The sequence below is a fragment of the Gossypium hirsutum genome, chromosome D07 (genome assembly GCF_007990345.1).
Source record: "Gossypium hirsutum isolate 1008001.06 chromosome D07, Gossypium_hirsutum_v2.1, whole genome shotgun sequence".
In the NCBI taxonomy this organism is placed as follows: domain Eukaryota; kingdom Viridiplantae; phylum Streptophyta; class Magnoliopsida; order Malvales; family Malvaceae; genus Gossypium; species Gossypium hirsutum.
This window is the reverse complement of record NC_053443.1, coordinates 48,166,424-48,178,258: the sequence shown is the minus strand read 5'-3', so window position 1 is coordinate 48,178,258 and position 11,835 is coordinate 48,166,424. Positions and strand designations below refer to the sequence as shown.

General features: G+C 33.1%; 2 protein-coding genes across 6 annotated transcripts; both read right to left on the bottom strand.

Annotated features, from left to right (window-relative positions):
* Positions 1-1,565: 1,565 nt before the first annotated feature.
* Positions 1,566-8,533, bottom strand: LOC107954902 (uncharacterized). Of its 5 annotated transcripts, XM_041097776.1 has the most exons (6): positions 8,381-8,533; positions 7,043-7,145; positions 6,643-6,705; positions 3,213-3,282; positions 3,089-3,132; positions 1,566-1,752 (listed from the first exon to the last, which is right to left on the bottom strand). In XM_041097776.1, exons 1-6 carry the CDS (start codon positions 8,440-8,442, stop codon positions 1,666-1,668), a joined length of 429 nt encoding a protein of 142 aa, XP_040953710.1. In that variant the 5' UTR covers positions 8,443-8,533; the 3' UTR covers positions 1,566-1,665. The 5 variants fall into 5 exon arrangements, 2 of the variants coding, with proteins under 2 accessions (XP_040953710.1, XP_016746074.1); XM_016890585.2 differs by lacking the exon at positions 6,643-6,705; XR_005916310.1 differs by lacking the exons at positions 6,643-6,705; positions 7,043-7,145 and having other exon boundaries at positions 8,031-8,533.
* Positions 8,534-10,024: 1,491 nt separating this feature from the next.
* Positions 10,025-11,251, bottom strand: LOC107956225 (receptor-like protein kinase FERONIA). The gene has a single exon (XM_016891946.2). The coding sequence runs from the start codon at positions 11,249-11,251 to the stop codon at positions 10,025-10,027; it is 1,227 nt and encodes a 408-aa protein (XP_016747435.1).
* Positions 11,252-11,835: the final 584 nt, after the last annotated feature.

The following is an 11,835-nucleotide window of genomic DNA, read 5'->3' as shown; positions in this document are numbered from 1 at the left end:
ACATCCCTTGCGAACCAATTTCTCAACTACCAGTGCAGATATCACATTTGCCAAGTAATTATGCCGTTCCCCAATCACAACTATTTCATTACCCCTCTTCAATTCACAATACGACCCTCTTAGTCACACAGTCTAAACTGACATGATGTTTGACCAACCAGTCTATCCTTAATATCATATCGAACTGCCCAAATAGAATCTCTATCAAATTATCCAGAAATATTGTCCCTTGAACCTTTAAAGGAACATCCTCGAAGAGGACATAACGCTCATATTCAATCGTAACCATGCCTCATGCATAGTGACTCAATCTTAGAAATTCGGCATCATACTCGGCCATTGAATGATCCCCTTACGTGAGATTCAAAAACTCACGTCTCCTAGCATCAATGTAGCTTGCCCCCACATATTTACCTTAAAAAGCAGACTTATAGAAATCCCAAGCCAGTCATTTGGATTGAGTGCCCTCATTAACGGTCAGCCACCATTGGTATGTTTTATCGGGAAACAAGAAAACATCCCCTTTCAATTTTTGTTCAGGGGTAAAGTCCAGATCGTTCATAATTCTTTCTATGGCCTCTATCCAGTACTCGGTCACGCTAGGGGTGACTCCACTAACACTCTTGAATAGCTCAGCCCTATTGCACCGGAGTCATTCCGTAACTGACCCTCAGCCCCAGATCCAGTGTTAGGCCTCGCGACCCTCTCTAATATCCTCAGCATAGCCTGGGACAAGGCGCCATCCCCGGCCATGTGATCATGAGACCTAGTCTCTGTTGCAAGTGAAACTGATGTCTCGCTGGTATCTAGATTCGATATGCTGCCTAACGACGAGGACTCAACTCGAGCCCCTTTACGACCTTTACCTCGACCTCTAGTACCCCATTCGCGGATACCTCGTGCACTCATTGTAGAATTCATAGCTTATCTGTGTTAACAATTTTATAACTCAGGTACAGTTTTGATATCTATTAGTAGATATTTTATGCAAAACAGTATCAAAAGTTTAGAGTTTGTTATCACGAATCGCAGTCTTACTATAGTTTTCAGTTTTACTACTATTTTCAGTATACAGTATCTAAAGTGTTCTCAGTATAGTGTACTACCCATAGTAGTTTCAGAATATGCTACTCATATTTTCAAAAACTTATCAGAGTTTTTAGAACACTTATGGAATCGAAGCCGGAGACTCGGTGTACCACATAATCAAAAATATATCAAACCATTTAAAAATCATTTCTCTAAAACCACGTTTTAAAACCCAAATCCACAATTGAGTTTTTTAACCTGGCTCTGATACCACTAAATGTAACACCCTAAACCCGACCTAGACGTTGTGGTTGAATCTGGTGATATCACATGGAAAGGAATTTAAAGACAAGATTGTCGAGTTCAAAAATCGTTACAATAAGTTAGCTTTTATTTAATTCTAAAAAATCTAGTTGATTTGCTTTAAAACTTGTCTCTTAACGTAAACTTTTATAACCAATCAATTTAGGTAAAATCGTTTCTATTTACGAAAATCCTTAATTTTTAGAAAAAAATCGTGTTTCGTGGAGTTGCAGTTTAAAAAAAACCATAAAAAATATTATAAAGTCCTAAATTTAAAGCTAACCAGTTCATAGTCCAAAAGATGCATCAAAAACCCCAAATAAGTAATAAATTCTAGGCATTAACAGAAAACAGTCCAAATTTTACGTGTGGCCACCGCCGAGTCCTCCACTGCACCGACCCATCAAGTTTGGGGATTACCTGTATAGATTAAATAGAGAAAATGCGAGTTTTCGCAAACTCAGTGTGTAATCGGCACAGAAAACATGCATATAGATAATCAATAAAATTCAATTAGATATAGCCTGAGGCCTGGGCCCATCACAGAATTAATTTATGCCTTAGCCTGTTCAGATATAGTCTCAGAAATACATTAGGGCCTTGGCCCATATCAGATACAGAATGCAGATACAATAAATCAGAATCCTACCCACTAGCCTCTACACACCATCTCCGTCCAACCCTACCATGTGGGGATTAAATCAACCCACCTATCCTTACACACCATGCTGTACCAAAATGCGACACATAATCAAAAGGTTGTAGCTGAGCTGCTAGAAAACAGGCTTAATAGCCTTTCAGACACTTCCTCCAAATATCATCAACCCACATCGATGCAGTGCATCATACAAAATATGGCATGCCATTATGCAATTAATAGTACATACATTCAGATTTCATAAGTCATGTCGGTATAGAAATCAGTCAGATAGATCACACATATAAGGGTCTAAGTAAAGCTTACCGACCCTACAGTAGGTCCACAGTCAACTTGGGCGACCCGTGCAACCTTATAGAACTTTTCAGAAAAATGGGCTCACAAGCCTATATGGCCCACTCAGCCCAAATTGGCCTTGGCCGCGTGATCCATTAATGTAACCCGTGCTAGCTAAATATTTATATATGTTTTCACTACTTACTTATGTGTTCCTTCAAAGTAGTCTACTTGAGTCACTGTTACAAATTATTTATATCTTAAGCTACAAAATTCCAAATTAAAATTTGCTTGATGTCTTTGAAACAGACTCAGATACCTTTCTACCATAAAATTTTTAAAATTTTTGGTTTAGCCAATAAGTACATTAAAATCTTCAAAATTACCCCTGTTCAGCTGTATGACAGCTTCAACCCTTCTTTGCTAAAAATTAATTATCTCTTAGTAAAAATTTTTGATGAAGTTTCTATTTATTTCTATTAAAAGTAGACTCATTAATAATTTAAACATGTAAATTTTAACCCATAATTATTTTTGTCCAATTTTTGATGATTTTCCAAAGTCAAAACAGGGGAACCGGAATTCATTCTAACCTTGTCTCACAAAGTTTATTATATCTCTCGATTTACAATTCCATTATTTACACCGCTTCTTCTATGAGAAACTAGACTCAATAAGATTTAATTCTATATTTTTTTCATCCTCTAATTTGATTTCCATAATTTATGGCGATTTTTCAAAATTAACCTACTACTGCTGTCCAAACAGCAAGCAATTTCGGCTTTTCGCCGAATCCCTTTTTTTTGCATTTCAGGTACACACCTGGTTTTGTTTGATGTTAAAATAGTCCCCGAGCACTCCAAAGCCTATAATCAAGATACTCAATATCAATTTAATGGATTTACAAGTGAATTGACAACCAAGAACGAAAAGAAACCCATCTTACCATCAACGATAACCCTCCATTTAACTATTGTTAAGACGAGAAGACTGAAATCACAAGTCCGAGCCTCCTCCTACGCCCAAACCACAGACAAAAAACATTACCACTTCAGTCGCTAAGAGATTTATGACAGAAATGAAGATAAACACTTACCAAAACTAAGCTAGCACTAACCGCGTGCAAAAACAAAGGAAAATAAATGGATTAGGGAAAAATCAAGAAGAAGAAAAAGAAGAGAAAGATGGAAAAACTCAAATAATTTTGACAAGAGGAGAGAGAGAATAATAGACGGCAAAATATTTTTAGAAAAGAGAGTCAAAATTCAGTTATGGGAAAAAAATAAAATAAAATCCCTATAACTCCCAAAATCCCTTAATCTTCTCCCCTAATTCCCACTACACATCCACTACTCAGAATCCCCTATTACACAACTCTATCCAGAAATTTGAGCAAAAAAAAATACCCTTATTTGCATAAGGATTTGAACACAAGACCTCCACCAATAACACATCATTTAACCACCAGACCAGCAGATCTATTCTAATGTAATTTACCCAATAATCAAATAAAAGCCTACTGAACAAGAGTAAGGCCTGATTCATTCAAAATACCAAAATTTGCCCAAGCGAAGGCTTGAACTTGGGACCTCCCAAACACTCCTAAAACACATAACAACTAAAACTGACAGATATTTGTGTCATATTTTCATAATAATGAAATTAGAAATTTTGGGGAGTTACATTGCAATTAAGTCTTTATTCTTCAAATTAGTACATATATTTTTCAAATCACTATAAGAAAATACTTTCACTTTCAAATAATTTTCATAGTTCAAAAATACATATTTTTATACATTAATAAATCCCATGAATATTACTAAACCAATCAATCAAATTTTCAATTAGAGACTTGATTAAAATAAAGTAAAATTTTTTATATACTTACATAGAATGCTTGTATGAATCTTTTTTCCTTTTTTCTCCACTTCTTTGTCATAATACACATACACAATATTTACTCATCAATACAATAATCATACATCATTTCCACGCATTTCAAATAGATAAATATGAATTCCTTTAAGAAAATTCATCATTCTTACCTTATTTACTCAAAATCCTTCACAATATGATAATCTCACTATAGGGTTGTTCTATTATTTTCACTAAAAACCTATGAAAGAATTTAGAGTTTAAAACTTGAAAGGGTTTAAAATATGGTGGAGGAGGACTAAAATAAAAGAAAATGAAATTTGATAGAAATGGAGCTGAGGGAGACATGAGGAAAAAGATAAAAGTAACCAAAATAGTTGACTTTTCCTTTTCCTGCCTTTTTCTACATCTTTCTATACCAAATATCTACCCATCATCTTTTTCTTCTGACCTTTCTCTTTTTTTTAAAAAAAAATTTGTATTTAATTAGAATAAAATCTAATCATCATTATGTTACATCTCCAAGTAGTTTCATGGTCAATTTACACTCTAAGTCCTTTCTCTTTTTCTCATCCATCTAATTCCATCAAGTCTTATTTTTAAATTTTACACTATAGCCCAATACTTTTCACGCTATTACAATTGAGTCCAATCCTTAATTTAATTTCTCTAAATTCAAAAGCATTTTTATTTTCCTATAATATCTAATTATCCTATCCACTAATATTAATATTTCTATTTCTGCCTTCTTTGAAAATTTCGAATACATGTCAACCAGAATTGACACTATTCACTTCTCGGGAAATGTCAGGGATGTTACATTGTCAATGTTGTTTATCATTTTGTTGTAAAATATTATGTCAAAGGCAATTAAATATTAGTGTAATGGTTCTTTGTAGATGAAATTTTGACTCATATTCGAATGAAAAATTATTTTATCTAAGTATTTAATATTTTACTATCAGTTGCTTTCCCAATTATTCATTTTCATTAATTTTAAGATGTTATTTTATTCTCTCAATTATTTTTCAAAATTAATGACATTTTATTATAAATTAGATCAATTCTCATTTAATTAGAATATATATTATTTTAAAACTATAACAATATATTATTTAAAAAATTTAAAAAATAAATTCATAAAATCACGTACAATGCACATGACATGAGAACTAATTCAGATTAAAATGTTGATGTATGTGACCAAATACATAAGTTTTTTACTTTTTTTAGAGATTATATAACAAAGCCAATAAAGTCATCACAACTTTCCACCATCACCAACAAAATTCTTAAAAAGTTCCTTAGAATCGTTTTGTATAATTTCACTTTGAATTACCTCTGTCTCCAATCTCCAAATATTATAAAACAAACAAACATGCTCCCACAATTTTAAGAACACAAAGTCAAAATCAATACCTTAGAATAAGGGAAAAAACACATCACTCCTTAAAACCACCACAAGAGAAAGTCATATAGTTGAACCCCTAAACCCACATGCAAAGCATAACTATAAAAAAGTTCAACCCCAAAGTGTATCAGCCAAACCCTAAAAAAGATTGAGAGGGGCATTAATGTTGGGATTTGTATGTTATTCAAATATAGTTAATGTGAAGAAGGTGGTTGAAAAATTAGATGAAATTCAATTTTACTAGAACCTAATTGACGTTAATTTGGAAAAGTGTAATATGATCAACATATAAGGAAAAAAATTCCATCTACGATAAGTCCAGTTAATGAAGGAAGGGGAAAGAATAAAAGGTAAAAAGAAACATGATAGATTTGGGTGAGAATAAAAAAAGCTGATGTGGAAAAAGATTTATATGGTATAAAAATATTAGGATGGATTGTATCACGTGGTAGGAAAGATCTATCTAATAATTTCTCTAAATGTAGCTTTTCATCAACAGCAATTCATCAAATTATTTTTAGCTATGCATAACAAAAAGAAAAAGAAAAAGAAAATAAAAGGGCAAGAACTAAATTGCTTAAAAAAAAGTATAAGGATTAGTTATGTACCACCCCAAAACTCGGCCCAAAAATTTTGACCGGATCTTGGAGGTCACATTAGCCACCACCAAAAAGGCACAATACTAATCCCGAATTTAAACAAATAAATTCTTTTCGAAATTTTTTTCTTTTACACCCACTCCACCAAAACGACTTTTCCCAATATACTTTACAAAAGTTTAAAATTCTACTTGTAACTAGTTTACACTTAATGAGCTATTGATTTTGCAATCCAAAATAGGTTTGAAAGTTTAAACCAACGAGCTTTAAGTCAGAAATTTACATCGAAAGAACTAAACTGTTATATTGCCAGAAAATCATATTTAGTTTTAAACTCATGCACAACATTAGAAATTTTAAGTTTTGAAAATCATAAACTCAGAATGTACTAATTGTCCGAAAACAAAAACTCATACCACAGTATTATAATCTTCCTTACCAATCAACTGAAAATAATAAACTGAATTTTAAGAAACATCATTAAAACAAACCAAACTCTTTAAAATTTTGAGACCACCGATTTGTCGAGTCCAACCTTCAAGCTGAAAGTTAACCTGAAAAGAGAGGAAACTAAAGGGATGGGCTACGTGAGCTCAGTGTGAGTCTTAAAACTAAGTAGTGAGGTCATGTTGGAACAAAATTTAACGAATGTAAACAGCGTAATAGAATTGTTTGTAAATTGGAACTCCCACTAAATTAACGTATTCGCAATATCAACATTCATAACAAATATGCGAACCGAAAGCACATAGAACTTCACAAATTCATAACATGCATATTACATTACCACAATAACTTCACAACTTAATTACTGATGATCTAACATTCATATTCAAATATAAACAGAAAGAGTCATGCTCAAATAAGTAGCAATGAATAGTAAAAACCTACCCCACCAACCAAACACCACTTCGTCCACCCTGCACACCACATTAAGGCTACAGTAGGCCAATCCACCCTGCACACCGCATAAGACCATAATAGGCCATTCACCCTACACACCACAAAAGTGGAACTAAGCCACTTGAATAAAAATATGCAGCTGAACTGACATATGTATAATATAATGCGGTAAACCGTTGTACAGAAATATTGTAGTCAAACTGCCAAATCAGTCTTCTTTCTCTTCACAACCAAAATCCCATATTTTTTATGCAAATGTAGGAATGCACACAATTCACTAACAGACTTACAAAAACAGAGGTACGTATTCAGTTGAACAAGTTTAGAATCAGTTACACTTGTATTCATTTATTAAGTAACGATAACAACAAGAAACTCAAATTCATTCATCACATCATTAACACTTAAACAAACAATCAAATTGATCCTCTAAGTACATATACATTCACGAAACCAAATAGTACTAGAGTCTCAAACACATTTAAAATGGCTTAAACGAGCATTGGATTACATAGGAACTAAAATAAGTCAGTTTTACAACACAAAACAAAATCTGCAAAACAGAACCACGCGGCTGTATGGCAAACTCACATGCTATTGTGGCTAAGAAACACGGCTGTGTGTTCAAGGCACACGCCCGTGTAAAAAACGATAAAATCCCCAAATAGTGGTCACACGATTGTGTGGACCGCCCATGTGACGCACACGCCTGTGTGCCTACCTGTGTGGTTACGAAACCACACTGAATCAGGCTGAAAATCGTGTATTTAGACAACTAAATGGTCCCTAATCTCTAATAGTTCAGAAACACAACTGATAATCGAGATCTCAAGCACCAAGAACTAACTGATTCACCTCCACAAAAACTGTTCTGAAACTTTAATTTCACATACAAACTAAACTATAAGAATTTCAATTAAACAACATAAAAGAAATAGACGCAAATCTTTCATGAACCCCAATAGACAAAACCTACCCGATTCAACATCCAATTAGACGAAACACACAGGAACAATCACCCTTGGCAAACAAAAAATAACAAAAATGTAGAAACTAAAAAGAAGAAGAGGAGAATTGAGAAACGGAAGAAATAAGTAGAAAATAAATAAAAAAATCTGGAAATTGGGGAAAACAAAAGAAAATAAAAGAGGAAGAACGTGAAAGAAGTTTTTGGGATTATTTTTCCCCTTTTTTTTCTTTAAAAATCTAATTAAAATAAAATAAATAAAAACAATCCTATTTAGACATAACCCTATCAATCTTTTTTTTTTTTATAAGAGAAAAAGTTGAAACCAAAAACTAAAACAAAGTTTCCCCTTTGCTCACATTAAAACTTGAACTAGACTTGGAATAATTTGAACATCTAACCACTGAATCATTAGACCCATTGTTGTTTCCAATTCGCCACGAGAAACTTAAAAACCTACTTAAAGTCTCTGACTTATGCAAACCTTAATTCCTCTAACCTCAAAACTGGGATGTTTCAAGTTATACAATTTGACCTAAAATTGTTGTTTAAAATAATAGTATAATGCGTTATGTCATTTTGTTGTTACACCACCAATGATAATTAATGGCTTGATGGTCAAAATATAACAAATTAATAACATTAATAACAATATTGTATTTTTGGATAACGTTAATAACTAATTTTTTAAAGTTTGATGACCAAAACATAATTTAAATCACATATAAGTGACTAAATCTATAATTTACTCTAATATTAATTAGAAAAATACTTTAGGACTAGCTAATAAATTCTAAATATAAGTGACTAAATCTAAAATTTACTATAATATTAATTAGAAAAATCTATAATTTGGATTAAATTTGAATTTTGGAGTCGACATTGTTGAGAAGGCTTAACCTGAATATTACTACAATCCAAATAAGATTAAACTCAAATTGTAAAATGGATGAGGATACCTATGATTATATAATAAAAAAAATATGGTATTATTAATTATAACATTCTTAATTTAATTTTAAATGATATTTTTAAATATTTTAATCAATATATTCATTTGCAAATTAATTTTATTTAGGAGAAATGCACGATTTGCTTGCTAAAAGAAAAACATTTTTGTTATTTTAAAAATGACGTATTTGTGTATATTCGTTCACAATCTTTTGAAATAAAATTATTATTATCACTTAATTCAAAATTAATTTGATGTAAATGATTAATCTTAAAAAGTAAAATAAATATTTACTACTTAATAAAAATAATTTTATAATTAAAATTTTGTTATGAATATCTTATTAAGTGGATATCCATCATGATTAAGATAAAATTTTGATGTATCTTAAATTCTAATAACTATCAGAATGTAATCTCTACTTCTTTTATACTTATTATGCCTCTAAATAGAGACTCTGATGAAGCATTGTAATCATCCTTTTCATCAATAAAGCACGTTCTCTATTGCTTTCACATTTTCTTTGTTCTTTATTCTCTTTATTTTTCTTTATTTTATAACAAATTTATTTTTAATAAAAACAAATTACTAAAAATTATTAATTTCCCTACATGAATACATAAATAAATAATTTAGATAAAATTATCCATAGCCCCTCCCAACCCACAAATAAAAAGATAATACATTTTAACACGCTTGAGCTCAGGGTCCTCCTGCCAATCGAGCTAAACATAATTAAATCTAATTATCTCCATTTACAGCATAATAAAAACTTTGACATCGCAAGGGTCTAAAATTGACCGAGTCTAAACTGACACAGGACATGAAAAATTTTTAATTCATCATTTGATTAAATCTAAAGTCAACTGTTCCTCCTTAAGCACAGCTATTTTCACACCATAACACAAATAAATCACGGCAGAAAATAAACTAAAGAGGCTGTCTCTATTCAATTGCCTTAACAAACTAGATTTCTCCTTTCTGAACCATCAAATCTTCAATTGACAACAGTCAGGAATGCTAAGAAACATCCCATCTGCTTTAAACATGCCTAATTAATTTGATCTTCAATGTCTGACAATGTATCCTCAGGTTTGCAGCTATATGCATCTTCGACACGAAAACTTCCATGGGGGCAGAGTACATCAGTCTGATAATCAGCGAAATTGGTGAAGGCAGATGCAGGGAAAAGTACTTCTTCATACATAACTTCTCCATGCCACTCCACTTCGGAGTCTGCTTTGTTTTGGAGCTCCAAGGCAAGCTCTAATGTCATCTCCACTTCACCAAGAGCAGGTCGTTTATGTTCCCCAACATGGACGCAACTTAAAGCGATGTCCAGGAATTTCTGTAAGCAACTCGGGGCTATTTTCCCTTCCAAATATGGGTCCATCTTTAGGTGTTCATTGACCCAAGAAATTATATGTCGATGATTATCGTACCCCGCATCAAACTTTATTGCTTTTCTACCACAAAGTACTTCAAGCAAAACAACCCCAAATGAGTAAACGTCTGATTTCTCTGTCACAAGAGTAGTATCAATGAAAAGTTCAGGAGCCACATAACCCAAAGTACCAAACAGCCTCGTTCGACTTGTTTCCAATTCAATTTCATCCAGAGGAGGTAACTCTATTCTGATGGGAGTGTTTGATAAACTAAAAGGGCCGATCTTAGACAAGGAGAAATCCGCAATCTTAGAAATCTTTTGGTCATCCAAAAGAATGTTTTTGGTCTTGATGTCACGGTGGATGATCGCACGCTTTGCTCCTGCATGAAGATAATGTAGTCCACGAGCTGCCCCAATGCAAATCTCTAACCTCTGTTTCCATGGGAGGGGATCATAGCGAGTACCGTGGAGATGATCAAAGAGCGATCCCTTACTCATATAATTGAACACTATGATCTTTTCGTCTTCGGCCTCATCGCAGAATCCAATCAGAGTAAGAATATGTTGGTGGCGCAGCTGGCAAAGTAGCTGCACCTCATTTCGAAAGTCTTCAAGTGTTTTCTGTCGTGAGGATCCGAGCAGCAAGTATTTGACAGCAAAAACCGAAGCCCCGTCATCGAAAAGCCCTTTGTATACAACTGCACTGCCACCTTTACCAAGAACCAAATGGGAGTCAAAGTTATTGGTGGCAACTCTGATCTCGTCGAGTGAAAATCGACGGCATAGATGTTGAGGAAGTGATGATTTAGCTTTTCCCTTGCTCGGCTTCTTCTTTAATTTGCTTTCAGATACTGTACAGAAACAAAAGCTGGAAAGTGAAGGAGTTCTCATTAGAAATCAAGACCTTGTAGGTACCAGAGAGAGAGACGAACAAGTGAGAAATGATTATAAATCTTATTCCAAAGCCTAACTTTGGAGTTGGAGAGTTGTTAGCTTCAATTTCATCCTTTTGTTTTTAAGTTAGAACATTAAATAGGTGATAATCTTATTAAGTCCAAGCAGTGTACTTTCCTCGCTGCTTCTCTCGGGGTGGATCCATTGAAGAACCGGGGCCAGGCCCGACCTTTTTTGTATATATGATTTTATATATTTAGCTATTAAATGAAGGAATAATATATATATATATTTTTGGTACAAGAAGAAGGATAAAATCATAACTAGGCTAGGCTAGGCAATGCCAAGCTATTCTAGAGCAATCATCGTGTAGTAGTTAAAGAATTTCATTTGGTGGTTGTATGTAAATATACCTAACCAGAGGTTTTGAAGACGTCATTGATGCCAAACCATTGGCTACCCAATTACCCTCTCTAAATACATGTGTAACTCTAACCGTTAAAGATAGTTGGAATAGATATTTAATAGCTCGTAACATAGCTGAGTGATGTTATTCTACTGAAGTTGCTTGATTCAAATGA